At 44.9% G+C, this 24,180-nt stretch overlaps 1 protein-coding gene across 6 annotated transcripts in view; it reads left to right on the top strand.

Annotated features, from left to right (window-relative positions):
- Positions 1–24,180, top strand: part of LOC139576141 (transcription factor 12-like) — a 93,604-nt gene that overhangs the window by 35,284 nt on the left and 34,140 nt on the right. For all 6 annotated transcript variants that reach the window (XM_071401869.1, XM_071401863.1, XM_071401865.1 and 3 more), the window contains exons 6-8: positions 16,702–16,766; positions 23,254–23,389; positions 23,929–23,981. In XM_071401869.1, coding sequence (XP_071257970.1) covers positions 16,702–16,766; positions 23,254–23,389; positions 23,929–23,981 — 254 coding nt within the window. The remainder of the gene's footprint in view (positions 1–16,701; positions 16,767–23,253; positions 23,390–23,928; positions 23,982–24,180) is intronic.

Here is a 24,180-nt window from a genome sequence, read left to right as displayed (position 1 = left end):
TACTGGTACTAAACAATAGGTGAATAAAAAAATTTTGTGGGTTGTTTTTCTGGAAATCTTTGAATGTGTCTGGTGTTATTCTATGTGTCAGGCCAGCAGAGGAGGAGAAAGAAAGAGGGAGGAGAGGGAGGAGAGGGGAGGGAGGGGAGAGGAGGTGTGGTGCGCTGTAGTCTAGTGGATGTAGCCGGTCATTATGCAGAGCTGCAGGGTGCGCTTATCTGTTACTGTGCTCAGTGGAGCGTGAAGAGCTGAAGACGAGCTGAAAGGGCACAAATCCCTCTCCTCCATCCCGCGCCTCCACATCCCCCCACGCCCCCTCCCCGCCCCACTCACCCCCTCCCGGTCCCTGCCCTCCTCAGGCCCTGGCCCCAGTGCTGCCAGTGAGGCGTTGCCCAGCCCAGCTGCAGAGGGGGCTACCTGTCCAAGAAGGAGGGCCAGGGGAGAGGTGAGGTGATGTAACAGGTCGCTGAGGGGCAGCTGCAGCAGCGGAGGGGCGATGACAGAAATTACAGGTCCAGCCAATCAGTCCAGGAACATCAGGAAATATCCTCCTCTTCCACTGCATGTAATATTGTATCATATTGTACATGATAGTCACCTCACCTTCATTGATTCTGACAGCACAGCATACTGTACATCATCGTGAAATATTTCTGGTGTTGGTTTGACTGTGGATTATAAGAATTCAGTAAAACCAGCTCTTCTTTTCATTCCCGTTTCATGAAATATATGGGCGTTTGATTGTTCAGTAATTCACATCCTGTCTTTTCCACGACTCCTCTACCTTGTGTCTGCTGTTTCCCTTGGTGACAAAGCCAACCCACTCCTGTAAAGCCCACCTAAAGTCAGGCAAGCCTATTCCCATAGAAATCTCTGTAATGCTAAATGACACATCAAAAAGCGTAGCTTGGTGCATTGCTCAAATGTGAGATACTACATCTACAGCAAGGAAGGATTTTCAGAATAGTGGAGGCAGTGTCTTACTAGGGTTTGACGACTGAATCATGAGCTGCCAGCATTTAGCCAATCCCTTTATACACACATCTAAAGAATCTTCCTACAATCACTATTGGAAAGCATCCATACTTTTAGCAGAGACTAGGCATTCTCTCTCTCTCTCTCTCTCTCTCTCTCTCTCTCTCTCTCTCTCTCTCTCTCTCTCTCTCTCTCTCTCTCTCTCTCTCTCTCTCTCTCTCTCTCTCTCTCTCTCTCTCTCTCTCTCTCTCTCTCTCTCTCTCTCTCTCTCTCTCTCTCTCTCTCTCTCTCTCTCTCTCTCTCTCTCTCTCTCTCTCTCTCTCTCTCTCTCTCTCTCTCTCTCTCTCTCTCTCTCTCTCTTTCTCGCTCGCTCTCTCTCTCTCTCTCTCTCTCTCTCTCTCTCTCTCTCTCTCTCTCTCTCTCTCTCTCTCTCTCTCTCTCTCTCTCTCTCTCTCTCTCTCTCTCTCTCTCTCTCTCTCTCTCTCTCTCTCTCTCTCTCTCTCTCTCTCTCTCTCTCTCTCTCTCTCTCTCTCTCTCTCTCTCTCTCTCTCTCTCTCTCTCTCTCTCTTTCTCTCCCTCTCTCTCTATCTCGCTGTACTTTGTCCATGTCACACTCTCTTTTCTCGACCACATCCCTTTCCCTCCCCCTTCTCCCTCCCTTAGCCCCCTTTGTTCGCTCCCCTCCCCCACCACGCCCCTCTTTATCCCTCATATACTCTCTCTCTTTCTTTCTCCCTCGTTTCCCTTTTTCTCTCTCTCTGTCCCCTTTCTCTCTCTTGTAGATTTACTCTCCCCTTACACTAGCTGGCAGCTGACGCCAATAAAAATGTTAGTGATTGTTAAATGAAAACACAAAGTTGAAGGGCAATGATTCATTAGGAAGGAATGCTGCCAGTGGAACAGCTCAAGTCTCCTGTCTCCACTACTGCACTGAATCTCAATCACAGACACACTCTTGGCTACTGTACCTCCATATATCTGTTGGAATGTGTCCGTCCGTCCGCTGGTCTCTGGCATTGTGCTCTATCTTGTTCCCTGAGGGAGAGTCTTGCCATGCTCCCTGTCCAGCCAGGTCAGTAGCAGAGTTGTAATGCTGAAGTACTGCACTGAGCTCTCTGTGTTGCGTGAGTTGAGGTAGTCTGAGGTTTCACATGTCCTTTGATTCAGAGAAAGGGCAAGGCTAGGCAGTTTTACACAAACCATCAACAATGGCTTTTTTAGGTACAGCTTGGGATGGCTCTTCACTATTCAGGGAGACCAGCCTTGAGAACTTTTTACTGAGGTGATCCTCCTTAATTAAATGGCCAATCCGGAGTTGCTACATACATTATATCCAAAATATTTACTCCAATGTTTGTAAACAAAGTTAATGTAAACAAAAACTGTATTGCTTTAAAACATGGTTAAAACGATCATTTTGATCTCATGGCTAGTCAGTCCTTGCCTCCATAGCTCTGTCTATGAATGTGAGAGTGGTTATATTTTTCAAGCCTCAGCTTGAACCATAACAAGTGGTGATGTGGCCATTGTTTGAACTCCGGATTGGCCCTTTAAAGTTTGATGAGATGCTATATTTCTACATGAGATACAGTGTGATGAGATGCTATATTTCTACATGAGATACAGTGTGATGAGATGCTATATTTCTACATGAGAAACAGTGTGATGAGATGCTATATTTCTACATGAGATACAGTGTGATGAGATGCTATATTTCTACATGAGATACAGTGTGATGAGATGCTATATTTCTACATGAGATACAGTGTGATGAGATGCTATATTTCTACATGAGATACAGTGTGATGAGATGCTATATTTCTACATGAGATACAGTGTGATGAGATGCTATATTTCTACATGAGATACAGTGTGATGAGATGCTATATTTCTACATGAGATACAGTGTGATGAGATGCTATATTTCTACATGAGATACAATGCTGTAAAAAAGTATTTGCAACTTTCTAATGTTCTCAACTTTAGCATATTTTTGATACTGAATGTTATCAGATCTTCAACAAAAACCTAATATTAGATAAAGGGAACCTGAGTGAACAAATAATACAACAATTACAAACTTATTTCATTTCTTTCATAAACAAAGTTATGCAACACCCAATGCCCCTGTGTGAGAAATGAATGGCCCCTTACACTCAATAACTGGTTGTGCCACTTTAAGCTGCAATGACTCCAACCAAACGCTTCCTGTAGTTGTTGATCAGTCTCTCACGTCGCTGTGGAGGAGATTTGGCCCACTCTTCCACGCAGAACTGCTGTAACTCAGCAACATTTGTGGGTTTTCAAGCATGAACTGCTCGTTTCAAGTCCTGCCACAACATCTCAATTGGGACTAACTTAAAATGTGTTGCTTTTTAGCCATTTTCATGTAGACTTGATTGTGTGTTTTGGATCATTGTCTTGCTGCATGACCCAGCTGTGCTTCAGCTTCAGCTCACAGACTGATGGCCTGACATTCTCCTATAGAATTCTCTGATACAGAGCAGAATTCATGGTTCCTTCTATTAAGGCAAGTCGTCCAGGTCCTGAGGCAGTAAAGCATCCCCAAACCATCACAATACCACCATTTGTAAACTCAGGTTCACTTTATCTAATATTAGGTTTTGGTTGAAGATCTGATAACATTCAGCATCAAAAATATGCAAAAATAGAGAAAATCAGAAAGGGGGCAAATACTTTTTCACAGCACTGTATTGCTGGCACTGTCATTGGCACTGTCCTTCTGAGTTTGCAGATGTAACCTTGAGAGCACACAGGCTGCGCTACAGTTGTTTCTTCGAGGAGTCTAGCAGGAATAATTGACTTTGTCCCATAACCCAGACTGACAGTGTGATCACACACCATTCATAAACCTCTGTGTTTAAGGCCTTGTTGGGATGAGTCAACCCAATTCAATTCATAGGACTTTATAAAATACAAGTCATGTTTAGAGTGGTGGAGCCAGTTGTGTGTCTGTGCCCTGTGCTCTTACAGAGCCATGCTGGTGCACTACTCCGGCCCTCACACACTCCAGTCCACACACATACCACACGCTCCACACATACCATACACATACCACACACACCTGGCCCAGGGACCTCAGGTGGCAAACGCAGCGCCTGCCACAGCCTCCCCTAAAAATATCCACCCTCATTCCCCCATGGATCCAATTCATGGAGAGAAATGAATGTAGCAAATGAATCAATGTAATCGTGTTAGTTTTCAGACGTGCTCGTCCCAGGAGCAGGGTAGCGCAATCCCCTCTCCTCCCAGGATACGTAGGGAATCCACAGCGTCATTACCCTGCCTGTGTAATATAATCCAACCTGCAGGGTTTGGCAAAGAGCACGCACACACACACACACACACCTCCACTGAGCACACACACACACACCAATCCCCCCACTTTGTCCCTGTTCATCCATATTAAATCTTTCATTACACATATATCTTATTTTATTCATTGCTTCCCGTCCTAGCCTGGAGCACTGTGGCTTAATGAGATATTAATCCTGTGTTTCAGCTGGAACATTTATATTTACCTGGGAACAGATCTGGTTCCATTCTCTTTGTCATTGTGAACTCACCTTTGTTATGTTTCATTAACTGTACATGATAGGTTGTCTTTTATATAAATGATCATCCACCTACATGAGCTCTAACCTTGCATCTATCTGTTCTCTCTGTAGGTTTCATTTAGCCACAGAAACAGGGGAACTGGAGCAAACACTAAGTGCATGCTAAAACACTAAAAAGCATGAAATAGCGTAAACTCTGCCACACCTGACCTGTGATTCAATAAGAGCCTTCACAGAGAGCTGGCTGAATGTCTGTCAGAATGTCCCCTGTTTCCCCTGCCCAAGCTCAGCCTCCCCTCCTCCCCTCTCCTTCTATCCCCCTCCTCCCCCTCTCCTTCTATCCCCTCCTCCCCCTCTCCTTCTATCCCCCTCCTCCCACTCTCCTTCTATCCCCCTCCTCCCCTCTCCTTCTATCCCCCTCCTCCCCCTCTCCTTCTATCCCCCCCTCCCCTCTCCTTCTATCCCCCTCCTCCCCCTCTCCTTCTATCCCCTCCTCCCCTCTCCTTCTATCCCCCTCCTCCCCCTCTCCTTCTATCCCCTCCTCCCCTCTCCTTCTATCCCCCTCCTCCCCCTCTCCTTCTATCCCCTCCTCCCCTCTCCTTCTATCCCCCTCCTCCCCCTCTCCTTCTATCCCCTCCTCCCCCTCTCCTTCTATCCCCTCCTCCCCTTCTATCCCCCTCCTCCCCCTCTCCTTCTATCCCCCTCCTCCCCATCTCCTTCTATCCCCTCCTCCCCCTCTCCTTCTATCCCCTCCTCCCCTTCTATCCCACTCCTACCCCTCTCCTTCTATCCCCTCCTCCCCCTCTCCTTCTATCCCCCTCCTCTCCTACCCCTCTCCTTCTATCCCCCCTCCTCTCCTACCCCTCTCCTTCTATCCCCACTCCTCTCCCTCTCCTTCTATTCCCAACCTTCCCCTCTCCTTCTATCCCCCTCCTCCCCTCCTCCCCCTCTCCTTCTATCCACCTCTCTCAGCCCCTGTTGGAGCCCCCCGCTGCTGCTAGAGAGATGGAGGTGGGGAATTAAATGCTTAGTCAACTCAGAGAATTTAACTGAGACCTCTTAAATGCCTACCACGCACGTTACACACACACACACACACACACACACACACACACACACACACACACACACACACACACACACACACACACACACACACACACACACACACACACACACACACACACACACACACACACACACACACACACACACACACACACACAGCTCTGAAACGATTATCAAAGGACTGGTCCCATTTGACCACCCTCTCTATATGGCTGTTTAGTTTTTGGGTTGTTCTGTTGGACCTTGGACATTTGGGTCTCTGGGATTTCTGTGAAAGGGAATATGCCCAAAGTGCTTCGTGACTAAGAGCCGGATCAAACTTCCTGACCTGTGTTATCCTTCCTGGTCCTTCATCTCTGATCCTCTGATGTCTCATTGTTTAACAGTTGCCTGGCATCTAATACCAGCCGTCCACACACACACTTTGATGTGGCACACTGACTGTACTATAATATCCATCCAGGGACATGCAAGAATTCTCTCCCCTCCTTTTCCATGGCTTGTTAAATTTATTCTTGTTTTTCCCTTGATGCTCCTGTTGCCCTAACATGGCCGTCTCACATGTGCATGTCTGATAGGGGTGTGACTACGTGTGTGTTAGTGACCCTACTGTGGGGGCCTCCATCACAGCGTCAGTGTGAACCACGTGGTGGGAGAGGTTGTTAGGTAGCTCATGGCCCTCCTGCGCTGAGAGAATGGATGCGTGATTATGAAGTCATCAGCCATGAACCAGTAGGGCTGGGGAGGCGCCCCCCTTCTCGCGGGTCCTCGGGGTGCCATTGATTGGTGGCCATGTGTTTGTGCCCGATAGACTGTGAAATGGTGTGTTGCAGCACGGCTGTGTCGCACCTGCGTCCCACCAAGGTGATTGATTGGTTTGGTCATGTGGAATGTTCCCATCTGGTCTGCAGTAATGCATTTTTTTCATCCTGTGAATAGCAAGCACTGGCTGGAGGATAGTGAGGCTCCGAAAACGGGAAAGGCAAAACGAAAACATTTCCTCCCTCCCCTTTTTGCTTTATACCAACGCAGAAAAATCAAATAGACCAAGCTTCTTGTCTGATTATCCTGTGTGGTGGGGGTTGGGGGTATTTGGGATAAATACAATCAGGAAATCCACCTCTCCTCTTATACACAGGAACAGACCACCAGGGGAATCAAATCCCTTCTGTCTCTAGGTAGTCAGAGGGGCAGTAGTACTTCATTTTGAAAGGCATACTTCAAGGCTAAAAGCTGTGTGTTATAATGAAGGTCGTCTTTGATCCAGCTGAATATTTAGAGTCCTTGTCATGATTAAAAACCATTTCATGCTCCTTCCATCCTGAACTTGAGAGAGATGGAGGAAGCTTGTCTTTGCTGTTAAAAGAGAGCCTTTTCATTTTGTCGAGCATGACTCACCTTAACAAGTCTGTTTCATTTTGCTCTACTTAGATTCCTCCTCGTTTGATTCTGATTATTCTTAATCCCGGTCCCTCTCTTTTAATTGATCTATTCATTCCACCTAATGACTAATTACATATCAGAGCACATCAGCGAAGGCATTCATCATCGTAGAACGTAATAATCAATGCCATTTCAACAAAGGAAAAAATAAATATGCAAAAGAACTCATTAACATTTTGTGCTGGCTGTTTGAATAATGCTGCTGCTGACAAGGCTGTAATTAACAGAAATTGATGCTGAGCTCAGGGTGGGAAGAGAGAGTTGTTTCCCCAGAGCTTTATTGTGCCCCTAGTGTGGGACTCTGCCTTGCTGGGAGCTGGACTGGGCTGTGGGCACTGACTGCTACATCAGAGAGGGAGGAGGTGCTGATGTACTACCCTTACCACCCTGCTGACCTCTCCACAACCCCAGCTCACAGCACAGCTTTTATTTACTGTCAAACACAACCTGGCGAATACATCAAACGCCTGCAACAGGATGGATGTACACAAACACTTGAGAGAAGGAAACTAAAGGCTCTATTTTAAAAGCCAGGGAAACCAGTGAGTGGGTGTGCTGCTTTGTTCATGGCTGTAATGTCACGCCTGCTAGTGGATTGTGTTTGGGAGCTACTGAGCATGCCCAATGCAGTGCTTTATGTCAAGGTTTCCAAAGAGACCAGAACTTTCCACTACAGGGTTATTGTAGAATATCAGCGTGGAAATGGAGCTGCTCTGTAGTACGTGGTCTAAAATCAATTTCCTATGTTTTACTTTCCCACTGTAGGTCCCTGAGTCCCCCCCTTCTTCACCCCCTGTCTCTCTCTTTTCCTGTCGGCTTTCCTGTTTTTGTCATGAATATCAACAGAAAATGCAGCAAACACAATAACACCGTACCCAAACCGGCCGCAAGCATACGCTATGTGCACAATTTGATTTTGTCCCCCCACACCAAATGCGATCACAATACGCATGTTGAAATATCAAAACAAACTCTGAACCAATTATATTAATTTGGGGACAGGTCGAAAAGCATTAAACATTTATGGCAATTTAGCTAGCTAGCTTGCAGTTGCTAGCTAATTTGTCCTGGGATATAAACGCTGAGTTGTTATTTTACCTGAAATGCACAAGGTCCTCTACTCCGACAATTAATGCACACATAAAACGGTCAACCAAATCGTTTCTAGTCATCTCTCCTCCTTCCAGGCTTTTTCTTCTTTAGACTTTATATGGCAATTGGCATCTAACTTTCATAGTTACCACGACGACCGACTGAACTCAGTTCATATTTCAATTACCCACGTGGGTATAACCAATGAGGAGATGACACGTGGGTATCTGCTTCTATAAACCAATGAGGAGATGGGAGAGGCAGGACTTGCACCGCGTTCAGCGTCACAAATAGAACTGACTTCTATTTTAGCGCTTGGCAAACAGACGCTCGTTGGCGCGCACGAGCAGTGTGGGTGCAATAATTGAATAACATGTATGTTTACATTTATTTTGCAATGCTCGTGCACGTGAAGCGAGCTGTGTGTGTAAATCTGTTAATGTTTTTTTTTTGGACAGATGAAAGTGCTGATTGTAACAAGTTGAAGGAATTTATTTTATTGCGTGTGTTAGCCCTGCCATATGGCTCAACATGGAACATTAACTTGACAGCGATAATGGATTGCGAGGAGGTTCTTGGCTAGCACTCCTAACGCAGGGACAGGAGCATGGGTTGGGCTACTTCACAGGCACAGCACACACTGAAAAGAAAGAGGGGGGAACAGATGTATGATCTGTTCATTTGGCTTTAGCATTACCCTCTATTTCCTCATGTTTACACACTGTTTTACCCACTTTATATGTATATACTGTATTCTAGTCATGGCTCATTCTATATAACTACTGCTGTACACAACTTTTCTATTCATATTCTGTCCATACTGTATATACACACCATTTATATATATACACTATATACACAAAAGTATGTGGACACCCCTTCAAATTAGTGGATTCGGCTATTTCAGCCACACCCGTTGCTGACAGGTGTATAAAATTGAGCACACAGCCATGGCATCTCCATAGACAAACATTGGCAGTAGAATGGCCTTACTGAAGTGCTCAGTGACTTTCAACGTGACACCATCATAGGATGCCACCTTTCCAAGTTAGTTCGTCAAATTTCTGCTCTGCTAGAGCTGCCCCGGTCAACTGTAAGTGCTGTTATTTTGAAGTGGAAATGTCTAGGAGCAACAACGGCTAAGCCGCAAAGTGGTAGGCCACACAAGCTCACAGAACGGGACTGCTGAATGCTGAAGCATGTAGTGCGTTGAAATCGTCTGTCCTCGGTTGCAACAATCAACTACCGAGTTCCAAACTGCCTCTGGAAGCAATGTCAGCACAATAACTGTTCATGGGGAGCTTCATGAAATGGTTTCCCATTGCAGAGCAGCCGCACACAAGCCTAAGATCACCATGCGCAATGCTATGTGTCGGCTGGAATGGTGTAAAGCTCGCCGCCATTGGAATCTGGAGCAGTGGAAACGCATTCTCTGGAGTGATGAATCACGCTTTAGTATCTGGCAGTCCGACGGACGAATGGGTTTACTGGATGCCAGGATAGCTCTACCTGTCAGATGCATATTGCCAACTGTAAAGTTTGGTGGAGGAGGAATAATGGTCTGGGCCTGCCTGTTTTTCATGGTTCAGGCTCCTTAGTTCCAGTGAAGGGAAATCTACAGCATACAATGACATTCTAGACGATTCTGTGCTTCCAACTTTGTGGCAACAGTTTGGGGAAGGCCCTTTCCTGTTTCAGCATGACAATGCCCCTGTGCACAAAGCGAGGTCCATACAGAAATGTTTTGTCGAGATTGGTGTTGAATGAACTTGACTGGCCTGCACAGAGCCCTGACCTCAACCCCATCGAACACCCTTGGGATGAATTGGAATTACAACTGCGAGCCAGGCTTGACCGACGTCACTAATGCTCTTGTGGCTGAATGGAAGCAAGTCCCCGCAGAGATGTTCCAACATCTAGTAGAGAGCCTTCCCAGAAGAGTGGAGGCTGTTATAGTAGCAAAGGGGTGACCAACTCCATATTAATGCCCATTATTTAGGAATGAGATGTTCGACGAGCAGGTGTCCACATACCTTTGGTCATGTAGTGTATATACACTGAGTGTACAACACAGGAACACCTGCTCTTTCAATGACATAGACTGACCAGGTGATTCCAGGTGAAAGCTATGATCCCTCATTGATGTCATTTGTTAAATCCACTTCAATCAGTGTAGATGAAGGGGAGGAGACAGGTTAAAGAAAGATTTTTAAGCCTTGAGACAATTGAGACATGGATTGTGTATGTGTGCCATTTAGAGGGTGAATGGGCGAGACAAAGATTTTAGTGCCTTTGTACGGGTTATGGTAGTAGGTGCCAGGCACACCTGTTTGAGTGTGTCAAGAACTGCAACGCTGCTGGGTTTTTCAAGCTACACAGTTTTCCGTGTGTATCAAGAATTGTCTACCACCCAAAGGACATCCAGCCAACTTGACACAACTGTGGGAAGTATTGTTGTCAACACAGGCCAGCATTCCTGTGGAATGCTTTCGACACCTTGTAGAGTCCATGCCCCGACGAATTGTGGCTGTTCTGAGGTCAAAAGGGGGGCTGCAACTCAATATTAGGAAGGTGTTCCTAATGTTTTATACACCCAGTGTATATATGTTTATATTTTTGTTCAGATATAGCTTGTTCTGATATTTACTTTTTGATTATGTGTACTGATTATGTGTACTGTTTTGTTGCTAGTTATTACTGCACTTTTGGAGCTAGAAACATAAGCATTTCGCTGCACCTGTGATAACATCTGCAAATCTGTTTACACGACCTATAAACTTTGATTTGATTCTGTGTTGTGTGTTTGTTTTATTTGGTCCGTGCCTTCCTTACCAGCGAGGCGAGTCGAGGGGTCTCAGTGTAGAAAAACAAAGAGGCCCTCGGTAGGAATGCATCGGAGATGCTGTAGAGCGGAGCAGAGCAGAGCAGAGCAGAGCGGAGCAGAGCTCACTAATTGGCTGTTTTTGTAGCTGGGGTTTTGAATTGATCCCTAGAGATGCTTAGATCACTACCTCCCAGAGTATCAAAACAAGGCACACTGCACAGCACCTCCATGCTCCAATCAATAGGGAGCCATACTGTGAATGACTCTTCACAATGCCTTCATTCTGAGGTCTCTGAGCTGCATCCCAATTTCATTTCAATATTTCATGTTGCAGATGCTGTTTATACCTCACACACTCATTATACCCTATCTAAGGAAGTCAATCAGTTCAGTAAGGTTGAATTGTAGGGTGGAGGGCAAATCAATTTCTCCACTGCTGCACACTAGCATAGACATATCTGTTCTATTTTTGGTATTGATGGTAACTGTTCAACATAATGATTCGCAACTCCTCTATTTCATTGCATTCAATGTCAAAACTGTTTTCAACTTTAGGCGATCATAATCATAATGGCCATTCAAAATGCCACATGTATATTGTGATACGTATACATTCAGACAGTGTTAGTCGTATGCCAGAATTGAAGGAAGCCTTTTTGCGTTCAAATTGATTTTCATATTGAGCCGGTGTCATCAGTGCTATTGATTTGGCTAGGAGCCACAGTATTATCCAAGGTGTCTGTCCCAGTGGACTTCATTTATATTTAGATCATCTGCTGTGATGGCTGTAATTAAGCCGGTTTATTCTTGTTGTTTTTGCATCATGTGTCTGGGGGATTGCGTCTGCGCCGGTGTCAACACTGTTCTTGATGGACACCTGGACAGCCCAAGCTTCTTCCTCGCTAGCAGAATGATGAATTTACTTACCATCCTATCCATCAACACACACTGTAGTCTAGGGAAGTACAAAAATGTATTAAAAAAATACAAAATACAAACTGTCACAGACAAGAATCAAAAAATGAAACAGTTGGAGAGAATATTGCTTTCTGTAGACCGACTGCACCTGCTCAGAACAAATCTTGTAATAATGATATTAGCGCTGCTGTTGTGAATGCCAGGCTGGCTGTGATAAGACAGGCCTGCTTGGGGAGATAATAAACAGCATGGCTAATGCCCTGGAAAGTGTCAGGCCTGCGACTCCTCTGGTGAAATTGGTCTCTTGTTCTCATGGTTTTCGTTCCTCTTTTCGCTCACAACGTTAGTGGGCTTTGATGGATGAGGTCTTGTTTCAGACTTCAGTGCTTCATAAAGGAGAATTAAGATTTAATGGCTCGAGTCATGTTCTGGCTCTGTAAATATAGGTTATTACGGGGACCTATTCTCCTCAGATTGAGTTATGTCTGCTAGAGACAGAGGAGAGCGCTGTGTTGTGATGAGGGTGTATTTGTCGGGCTAATTTGGGTGCTCGCTCGGCTCTAGAAGAAAAACCTAAGTGCCAATCTGTTCCACCTGATTTATTATCACTTGTTCTTCACTGCTTCAGCATCTTGAACACACATCCACCAGACCTGTGATCAACTTCTCCATCACTTCACATGATTAGTGGTTTAAAAAACGTTGAGTGATACCCTTGAAAGTACCTATTAGCAGTAAATTGCTATTCATTCTGATGTTTTCCTGGATTAACTTTCATGGCAAGACAGCCAGGCCATAGAGTTTAGGTGCTCTTTGATGGAACGCTAGCCAGTCTACCTTTTACTTTTCTGTTAGGCGTATTATTCTACAAGTATTGTAGAAAACTTCCTTGGGTTTTCCTTGAGCCAAGGTTCCTTCAACCAAGTTTCTAAATGGCTGAGTTAGCAGTCTCGGCGGTAGCAGCAGCAGCAGCAGTGCCCTCTACAATCAAAGCACAGTGATCCTGCCCTGGCTGTCTGCCTCCCCTCAGCCACTGGCATGTGAGAGTCTCTCTCCCAGGTCTTGTACTGTGTCCTCGACCAACACATCACACTCCACATGCGCTCTGCTCTTAAGTGTGATGATTTGGCTCCATTAATCATCCCAGTCAGAGGGTTTCTATAATGTATGATGTGTCCTATTACGGAGGGGAAGTGCCTGCTGGTGGCTTCCAGGGGGACAGGCAGGGGGAGACAGAGGGGAGTGCTGGGCCAGGCAGGTTATTGATCACAGAGCCCCTCTAGCCTGTCACTCCTCTAGCAGTGCTAAGGAGAGATGGAGGATGTGATTAGATAAAACAGGGGTTAGAGGAGCATCCGCATCAGGCAGGCAGCAAGGCAGGCGAGCCGAGCCCAGAACCCTGTTAATCAGTGACCTCTACACCAGATCCTGAAGTTAATCTCTAGCCACGCTCCCACTTGGCCCTTCCCCTCGCCACTGCCCACTGCATCCTTCTCCTCCGAGTGACTCATTTGGCTCATGGATGAGAGAGAGAGGGGTGTGGAGGGTGAGTGAGGGTTGGGGTGGGTGGGCGACGGGGGTGGGGCAGTGGCCTCACAGCTGCGCTAGCTGGCACCGGTTCCTCAAACATCAGCGTCGCAGCTAGCAGCCTGCTTGGCACAAACACTCGCCAGTAACACTTAAACAAATTGCAATTGCAATAGCTGGGCTGTCTTACATTGTTGATATTTGACATTCCAAGACACTTTTTCTCCCCCATATTCCTTTTTGGAGGCTTTCATCATATAGATGACTGTATGTTATGAGCGAGCCCACATAGTTTTCTAATCTTTGTGTTTGTGTGTTGAGCACCTATGGATCTTCTACAGAAGCTTCTCTTTGACACCCTGTTCTTTCTTTCAAACTGGAACATTCTTAAAGGTTTCTACATGATCCACTGAAAGGTTTCTACATGATCCACTGAAAGGTTTCTACATGATCCACTGAAAGGTTTCTACATGATCCACTGAAAGGTTTCTACATGATCCACTGAAAGGTTTCTACATGATCCACTGAAAGGTTTCTACATTACCCACTGAAAGCATTTCTATCTATAATGTACAACCTCACCCCAAAATATACTGTGTGGCATTATATTTGAAAGTATGCTTGGAAAAATTTGAAAAAATAAAATATAATGGTTAGCATTTGAATCATCGCAATTTTTTTGGGTTTTCCTTTTGATGTACAGACTTTAGTATTTTGTCTTGTCCTCCCCCCTAAAAATAAAAACACATGCTGTCACCCCCGTGCTTCACGGTTGGGATGGTGTTCTTCGGCTTGCAAGCCTCCCCCTTTTTCCTCCAAACATAACGATGGTCATTATGGCCAAACAGTTCTAATTTTGTTTCATCAGACCAGAGGACATTTCTCCAAAAAGTACAATCTTTGTCCACATGTGCAGTTGCAAACTGTAGTCTGGCTTTTTTTATGGCGGTTTTGGAGCAGTGGCTTCTTCCTTGCTGAGCGGCCTTTAGGTTATGTCGATATAGGACTCGTTTTACTGTGGATATAGATACTTTTGTACCTGTTTCCTCCAACATCTTCACAAGGTCCTTTGCTGTTGTTCTGGGATTGATTTGCACTTTTCGCACAGAACGCGTCTCCTTCCTGAGCGGTATGACGGCTGCATGGTCCAATGGTGTTTATACCTGCGTACTATTGTTTGTACAGATGAACGTGGTTCCTTCAGGCATTTGGAAATTGCTCCCAAGGATGAACCAGACTTGTGGAGGTCTACAATTTTATTTCTGAGGTCTTGGCTGATTTCTTTTGATTTTCCCATAATGTCAGCACTGAGTTTGAAGGTAGGCCTTGAAATACATCCACAGGTACACCTTCAATTGACTCAAATTATGTCAATTAGCCTATCAGAAGCTTCTAAAGCCATTACATAATTTTCGGGAAGTTTCCAAGCTGTTTAAAGGCGCAGTCAACTTAGTGTATGTAAACTTCTGACCCACTGGAATTGTGATACAGTATATATATATATATATATATATATATATATATATATATAAGTGAAATTATTTGTCTGTAAACAATTGTTGGAAAAATGACTTGTGTCATGCACAAAGTAGATGTCCTAACCGACTTGCCAAAACTATAGTTTGTTAACAAGAAATTTGTGGAGTGGTTGAAAACGAGTTTTAATGACTCCAACCTAAGTGTATGTAAACTTCCGACTTCAACTGTATATATATATAGATAGATAGATATCTCTATCTCAAAATAAATGTATCTATATCTCAGTATTGTTATCATACTCTGTATCTGCACATGTTGCTGTGGTAAACACAGGGGTGTGCTGGTAAGTGCAGTGACATCAGAATGGGAACATCTCTTTGTTTACCATTGCTGCACTCTTAGCGCTGTGTGATCATGCGTGGCGGCACGCTAAACAGTTAAATGCCTGTTTACCGTTGGGTTCCTCAGGGATGTTTTCCCCTCGGTTTGGGCTGAACTGCAGCGTTGTTGACTGTGCTCAGGTCCCTGGGCGTGTTACAACGCTTGGCTTGGCCGGGTCGTGCTCCAGAGGTTCAGGAGAGCTGCCTGCCTGGCCGCTAGCTAGCTACCTCTCTCCCTGGCAGGTAGGTAGGTATTTAGGTAGGGCCAGACCTGGAGAGAGAGGAAGTTTTCCTGAGAAACAATAACACTCAGCCATCAATTATTCACGGTGGACAGAGAGTGTGTGACAAAACACATGCTGGGGATGAATATTTCACTGTGGACATGAGCATCTCCTCACAGGGGAGAGACAGGGGGACTTAGTGATACTGATGGAGACCAAACCACACTGAGGCTGAGGTGCAGCTCAGGAAATGTAAAAAAAAACAACAGGTAGAACTTTTTTAGTCAGCCAAGACAGATGTTCTCTCCCTCTGCGGTGGCTCAGGGTATGTAGTTAACCCACAACTAAATGCTCCTTCCTTTGCGAGAGAGCTAACCCAGAAATGTTATATCATATCAAATGAGTTGTGTTGCTACTGAAAGGGAAGCAGCGTTGTCAGTTAAACCACCTTACCTGATTTCGGCAGCTTCCTCTCAAGCTCTCTGGAGACAGTGTGCAGTTGCAGTACGACTGTGCCCCGCAGCAATACTCAGAGATGTGAATCCTCCAACATGTGCCTCTGTTCACCTGGGCATGCCAGTATGATGTTCTGTTCAGTCAGAGAGTAACAGAATCACCTGGCTATGCAAGTTTTAAACTCACTAGAATATCTACCTTTTCCCCAGAGTAAACCCAATGTTGTTCCAGTGCTGCGTCTGGTGCTTGCAATGTTTGAAAGTCTGACAAAAATAATGTACGATGTGGTTAAAGTTGTTTATCATTTTCTTGTAGGAACCTCTTGTTTTTTTCCGCCGGAGTAAAACTGCTGAGTTTAGTATATTGTGAGGAGCATGATTCATGTGCGTTGTGCGTCGTGTGTTTTATTTGTTTTCCTGACGGCTGCCGGGAAGCGTCTCTCTCAGGAGGAGTGCTGCACACCAAATGTGTGACACTGATGGAGCAACTCTGTCTAGGAGGATCTCTTCTAGCTTAAGGAATACGTATTCTACATAACATTTTGTACAGATCTGCATTATGATATGGAGCAGTGGTTTATGTCCTAATGTGTGGCATCATATGTGACCTGTATAAGTGTGAAAGTGAATTAGGATATTACCTTGTTATTTCAAGACACAATGAATAAGAACGATGATTTCTAGACCATGATGTAGTGTCAATGGTTTTTGTCTAAAATTTTCTCTGTGCCTCCACAGGTAAATCAGCAGAGAGGGCTCAATTTCCAGCCTATGGGAGAGAGCCTGGCGTGTCTGGCTGCCAGGTAAGTTTGATATCTGCTATTTACTGCTTCGTGTGGCTCCGTTGGTAGAGCATGGCGCTTGTAACCAGGTACCACTAAGAAAATGTATGCACTCACTACTGTAAGTCGCTCTGGCTAAGCGCATCTGCTAAATGACTATAATGTAAATATAGTGTGGTGAACTCTGCTTGTTTAATTCTCCTTGTTTGGGCATTCTCAATACATTGTTAAAACTAATTGGCATGTCCAGCTCATCAGATAAAATGCCTTTGTTGGTAGTATAATTAGAGTGAAAAGGAACATTTGCACCGGAGATGGTTTATGAAGCGAACAAAAAAGCTCATGAGAATATTCTGAGGTGTGGAGGCTTAGAGATAATGAGTGAGTGATTACAGTGGAGCGTCCTCAGGTCTTCGCTGCCTGGGCTGAGGAGTTTCTCCGTGCCCTGTGTAGTCTAGCAGGGTCTAGCAGGGGCAGCCCGACACCACAGAGAAACACCACTTTCAGCACCTCCATTAAGCCAGGGTCAGTGAGCACAGCCAAGCTCAGCCCAGATCCCCTCTCACAGACACACAGATGTTCAACACAAAGGCCTGATTGTGTGCACAAGCCACAGCTCTCTCTCTCTCAGTCTGACGTCAGCGAGTCAATGGGGAGAGCTCTCATATTCTCTCTCTTTCCTCCTCTTTCTCTCCCTCGTTCATTCTTCTCTCTGTTCTCCTCTTTCGCTCTCACTCACTGTTTTTCGGACTCTGCCCACTCTATCTCGAGTATCTCTGTATTTCCTTTCCCTCTGCCCTGGCTGTGAGACCAGTAGGAGAAGTTCCACGGAAAGTGGCTTCCATCAGGGTCTGCTCCACCCTTCACTGTTCCCAGTACTGAGCGTTTATATTCCACATTATGGTCAATGATATTGGGATTAGGGGTTTGTGAGTCTGGACTTTAAGATTAGGTTTAGGGCTACGTCTGAAAGATGTCTTTAAAAGATAAAGCCCACCTCTTTGGGCTTAACCCAAAGATCAAGGGAGCCTCTGACTTCATTGACTCACTTGTTAACCCACTCGTTTAACCCCAAGCTAATCATGTGCCAGAGTAGTACCCTTCACCTCTCTATCCCCTCACTGTACACACTGTACACATTACTACTAACAACTATGTGCTTCCAGTCAGACAGAGTGAAAATATAGCTGATGTGAGTTGAAAGCTCGTTTACTCATTCATAAAAGAGCTTTTGGAGATGGAATGCCAGTTCAGACATTTTGTGTGGGAACTGGGGAATTGATGCAGGCCTGCAGCTGCTGAGATCTGAGGCTGGCAGAGATTCAGTTTGTCTGGTCCTAGAAAAAAAACAGGAAGACCAAAAAAGTAATTTCATTCTTTAGAGAATGTAGGAAGAATGCTGGCTGGAAAATACGTTATTAATATTGTGTAACCCTTCTAGTGATTATCGACAGGGCTCCACCGCTGAATCTTGCTCAGCCGAATCATGCATGAGCAAAACATCTCGGGTGCAAAGATTATCAGGCATTGTTTATCTTTTAATGAGCAGCCTGAATGTTCACAACCTCCATATGCTGGAGATTTCATAATCTATCCACACTAACCTAATAAAAGGTAACATTGTATTTTCTTCTCGGAGGACCAAGAATGGAAATTCGAAACAAACAATCAATCTATCAAGAGGTTGGTTTTTGGAAACTACTGTAATAGCGCCAGATATCTGCCAAACAGACCATCAGTTGTGGGCTTGTCAAGTCTAAGCAAATTGCCTCGCTCAGCAACGGATTATTGCATCATTTGAACGTGATGAAGAACTCCCCATGTCTTATTGGGTTAGATATTCAGAGTGTTGTAGCCAGCTGTGGCCCCTTATTCCACTGTTCCTTTTTTACACAGAACATGTCAGTCTCACCATAATCAACCCGTGTTTTAAACCTTCTGGCTTCATCTTTTTGGACAGTTGTTATCTGCACACCAGTAAAAGAAAAAGACCCCAATGTATCCACTCATTGTCTTTGTGGTATGGTAAGGTGTTATTCTGCCTTGATCATAATAGCAGGAAATCTGATTTAATTGAAGGCCTTCAGCATATCATCCCTCTCTCTCTCTCACTGGGAGTGTGGGCATACTGTTCTGTGTGTGCCCATGTTGAGTTGGGCCTCTGTCCCCAGTGGGATGAGGTAATGAACAGGGCTGGGGTGTGGGGGGAGAAAGAGGGAGAACAGGGAAGAGAGAGTGGGAGAGAGAGGGGTTGGCAGGTTGCCGGGTTGCTGTGTTGCCGTGGCGGCAGCAGCGCTCTGTTCCGCAGGTAGCTCCTGTGTGCCTCCTGCGAGACGGATTACCCTGATTAAAGTGACAGGATGCAGTTGACAGACGACTCCCATTATCTCCTCAAATCTGCGTGACATTTCACAGTGGAAGATGATCATTGAGATGTGAAGAGGCTTGGGCAGAAAGCCCTGTGATTCAGGAAATTCTTGACATAATAAAGTCTTGTGTCGGGTATTGGGCTTTAGCAACATGATTGACTGCAACGTCATTTGATGCAAGTGTGTTATTGGAGTACCAGGGGAGGACATTTTCTCCTTTTCCTTAGACAGTCACACTGACTACAGAACAGAACAAGCCTTGGCTGTTAAACTCAATTTCACTCAATTCTCTGTCTGTTTTCTTCTTCGTCTCAATTGTCTCTCTTTTTTTCTCTCCAGAATATCAAAGATTCTGGGTTTAGTTTCATGAAAGCATAACAACATTTTCAGTCATCTTTAAATAGAATTCTGATGATTTGAAGATCTATGTAATCAACAACCAATAAACCATGGCCTCGCTGGAGTTTCCTCTGCTTTACTATGTGTACTGTAGATTACATGGTAATTGGTATTTCATCTGACCTCTTCAATATCATTGAACAAAGGCAGCAGAAGTGAGTCTGGTCTGGTCTATTGTGCCATGTCAATGTCAATGCAGTGGCCTCTGTGACAGGTTGTCAGTTTGCAGAGCCTGCTTCTCCCCTCATTTCTACTGCAGTAAAGCAGTGGCAAACTTGATTTTCACAGGACTTGATGGCCTTCATTCCAATCTGTTAAAATCAGAATTTGTATTTTTAGAGTACCACCTCACTGCCATTTTGGTGTTATTGTGAGGGGTTTTGATTTTGGGGAAATATTCTGTATTTATAGTAGGTGAAATACCCAGGGAATCCAGATAATAATAATGATGATGCACATTTTTGGGGCCATTGACCAAGGTCAAAGCCCTCCCTCTGACCTACAGTTGAAGTCGGAAGTTTACATACACCTTAGCCAAATACATTTAAACTCAGTTTTTCACAATTCCTGACATTTATTCCTAGTAAAAATTCCCTGTTTTAGGTCAGTTAGGATCACCACATTATTTTAAGAATGTGAAATGTCAGAATAATAGTAGAGAGAACTATTTATTTCAGCTTTTATTTCTTTCCTTACATTCCCAGTGGGTCAGATGTTTACATACACTCAATTACTATTTGGTAGTATTTGCCTTTAAATTGTTTAACTTGGGTCAAACGTTTCGAGTAGCCTTCCACAAGCTTCCCACAATAAGTTGGGTGAATTTTGGCCCATTCCTCCTGACAGAGCTGGTGTAACTGAGTCAGGTTTGTAAGGTCTCCTTGCTCGCATGCTCTTTTTCAGTTCTGCCTAAAAAAATTCTATAGGATTGAGGTCAGGGCTTTGTGATGGCCACTCCATTACCTTGACTTTGTTGTCCTTAAGCCATTTGTCCACAACTTTGTAAGTATGCTTGGGGGTCAATGTCCATTTGGAAGACCCATTTGCGACCAAGCTTTAACTTCCTGACTGATGTCTTGAGATGTTGCTTCAATATATCCACATAATTTTCCTCCCTCATGATGCCATCTATTTTGTGAAGTGCACCAGTCCCTCCTGCAGCAAAGCTCACCCACAACATGATGCTGCCACCCCCGTACTTCGCGGTTGGGATGGTGTTCTTTGGCTTGCAAGCCTCCCCCTTTTTCCTTCAAACATAACGATGGTCATTATGGCCAAACAGTTGACTACAAACCGTAGTCTGGCTTTTTTATTGCGGTTTTGGAGCAGTGGCTTCTTCCTTGCTGAGCGGCCTTTCAGGTTATGTCGATATAGGACTCGTTTTACTGTGGATGTAGATACTTTTGTACCTGTTTCCTCCAGCATCTTCGCAAGGTTCTTTGCTGTTGTTCTGGGATTGATTTGCACTTTTCGCACCAAAGTACATTCATCTCTAGGAGACAGAACGCGTCTCCTTCCTGAGCGGTATGACGGGTGCGTGGTCCCATGGTGTTGATACTTGCGTACTATTGTTTGTACAGATGAATGTGGTACCTTCAGGTGTTTGGAAATTGCTCCCAAGGATGAACCAGACTTGTGGAGGTATACAAGGTCTTGGCTGATTTCTTTTCATTTTCCCATGATGTCAAGCAAAGAGGCACTGAGTTTGAAGGTAGCCCTTGAAATACATCCACAGGTACACCTCCAATTGACTCAAATTATGTCAATTAGCCTATCAGAAGCTTCTAAAGCCATGACATCATTTTCTGGAATTTTCCAAGTTGTATAAAGACACAGTCAACTTAGTGTATGTAAACTTCTGACCCACTGGAATTGTGATACAGTGAATTATAAGTGAAATAATCTGTCTGTAAACAATTGTTGGAAAAATGACTTGTGTCATGCACAAAGTAGATGTCCTAACCGACTTGCCAGAACTATAGTTTGTTAACAAGACATTTGTGGAGTGGTTGAAAATGAGTTTTAATGACTCCAACCTAAGTGTATGTAAACTTCCGACTTCAACTGTATGTTAGTTTAATGTCATTGGTTACCGTGTCAATCCACAGCCCTCTCAGTCAATGAAATGTATTTATAAAGCCCTTCTTACATCAGCTGATGTCACAAAGTGCTGTACAGAAACCCAGCCTAAAACCCCAAACAGCAAGCAATGCAGGTGTAGAAGCACGGTGGCTAGGACCTACGGTAGTGTTTCCTGGAAGCACATGAGGGCTCCAGTCTCCAGAGCAGCTCTCTCCTCTGAGGTATCCTCACTCACCTCGACCCTCCCTCCTTCTCCACTTACAGGCCGCTGCAAATTAGACTAATTGGTCCACGCCCTTAATTGGCCTGTTTTCTGGGGACACAACGGTCACTGGAGTGGAGTGGATACTGGCGGAGCCTGGAGGCTGCTGGAACCTTCCAGAGGCTGCCTCAACTCAGTCACATGACACAGTAAACAGGAGAGGAGGGTGCTGAGGACTCAGGACTCCAGCCCACTAATCTGGGCCTGTCAGATCAGAGGCAGGTTTTGGGACAGCTCTGTATCATCTCGGCTCTCCTCCACTAATTGGATACGTGTGCCTGAGATCAGACACAGGTCCAGCAGGCTGGTGGCCTGGTGACTCCCAGGTCTCTGGGATGGACGTTTTGTCCAGTTAAGCCAGCGTGGTTTTCGGGGGAGCCCACAGATCCTGGGATCAGACTGATGGTTTAATGAGCCTTGAGCTGCCCTCCTCTCACCCCCTACCCCTGCACCTCCTCTCACCCCCCTGCACCTCCCTGCGCCCTCTCCCTTCAAAGAGTTGCTCCTGCAAGTCAGGACATGTCCCTGGTTGTGTCTGAAGATGCCCTCAGGCCGTGATCGCTGCTGATCAATACCGTTCCACTGCTGGCTGGAGGAGAGGGAAATCACTAGGTCAGACTGATTGGATGGATTTCTCCTTGGAGTTCAGTGGAGCTACTAACAGTGGAGCACACAGGAGTACAAAAATGACTGTGTGTATAAAAAATAGTAACTGAAATGTGTATCTTGTGATTAGATTTCTTATGCTGATGCTCCATAACAAAGTACCATTTACCAGTATTATAGAACAGTACCATTTTTCAGAATGTTTTCAAACGAACATTATACCTTTTGTCAGCTCCACAGGAAGCATTCATTAACACATATCTATGACATTTTGAAAAATAACTATTTTACTACTAAGTGGACATGCATTAATTGAGGTGTCTGCGCTCATCTGCTGCTGTGAAAATAGGTATTTACTGTCTTTACCGTTAAAGAGAAATGTATTTTGTCTGAGTGCAGGTTGTTAGTGAATTATGGTAGCATAACACACAGTGGCCCCTTATTCCCACTGGAGCACATCTCCATAAAGATGTTCAATGGATTGATTCATGCTATTTAATAGATCATTAGGGGAATGGCTGATTCATGGCCAAGTGTTTCACTGATAATATTTGACAGTACATAAGATCACCCCCTGACTGCATGAGTACCCCGTCCCTCATCTCTCTCTCTCTCTCTCTCTCTCTCTCTCTCTCACACACACACACACACACACACACACACACACACACACACACACACACACACACACACACACACACACACACACACACACACACACACACACACAAACACTAGTTTCACACTGCTGTTCTCCACTTATCTGTTGTTTCTCTGTTGTCTCCTCCAGGCCAATCTGCGGCCGGACATTGGTCTGGTAAGTCCTGGGCCTGTGACCACATCAGGGAAAACAGCCCCTCCCTTTTACCCTCCCTTCACCGGGGCCAACCCCAGAAGACGCCCCCTACCGGAACCTACTCCCATTGGTCAGTGCCAATTAACCCATACCTATAGAGATACAGAGCAGGGCAAGTTATCAAGTCCCTGACAATGGCATTATAGTCTAGTATCAGGTTTAGAGCAGTATGTGCTGACACAATTCTAAACCTCAGGCTGATCAAACGATGTAGCAAAGACAAAGCCAAAACACTTGTTTTACTGGATGCGACATTGTTTGTAAGAGACCATTGATCTGTTTTCACTAACTCCATGAACAAGCCTGCAGGAGTCCCTGTGTTTTCAATGGATTAATGACTTTTGCTTAGCCATTTAAATTCCTATTTTAACGCTAATAATGATTATCCTGGTGATTACAATAGATTGCACAACACGCACATATTGTTTTGCATTTTACATGACAAATTGTTTTTGATTTGACTCGATTGTGTGCTAGAAAAGAATGTTTAGGCCAGGGATGGCATCCTCGTCGTTCCCCTCTTTATGCCAGTGTGTGAATGAGTGTTGTGTTGTTTACATCCCACAAAGGCCCATTCTATTGCCTCAATCCTGTTTTATCTTTTCACAGATCCTCTACAAACAAAGAAAGTTCGCAAGGTCCCTCCTGGTCTGCCTTCATCTGTGAGTGGAAGATCATTTCATCTGCCTGCCATGCCTCTCATATATAAATAGATCTCTCAGTGAGCTTCACCAAACACACACAAACAAACACACAAACACACACACACACATGCACACATACAAACACACACACACACACACACACACACACACACACACACACACACACACACACACACACACACACACACACACACAC

The sequence above is a fragment of the Salvelinus alpinus genome, chromosome 5, assembly GCF_045679555.1.
Source record: "Salvelinus alpinus chromosome 5, SLU_Salpinus.1, whole genome shotgun sequence".
Lineage (NCBI taxonomy): Eukaryota > Metazoa > Chordata > Actinopteri > Salmoniformes > Salmonidae > Salvelinus > Salvelinus alpinus.
This window is presented reverse-complemented; position numbering and strand designations above follow the sequence as displayed.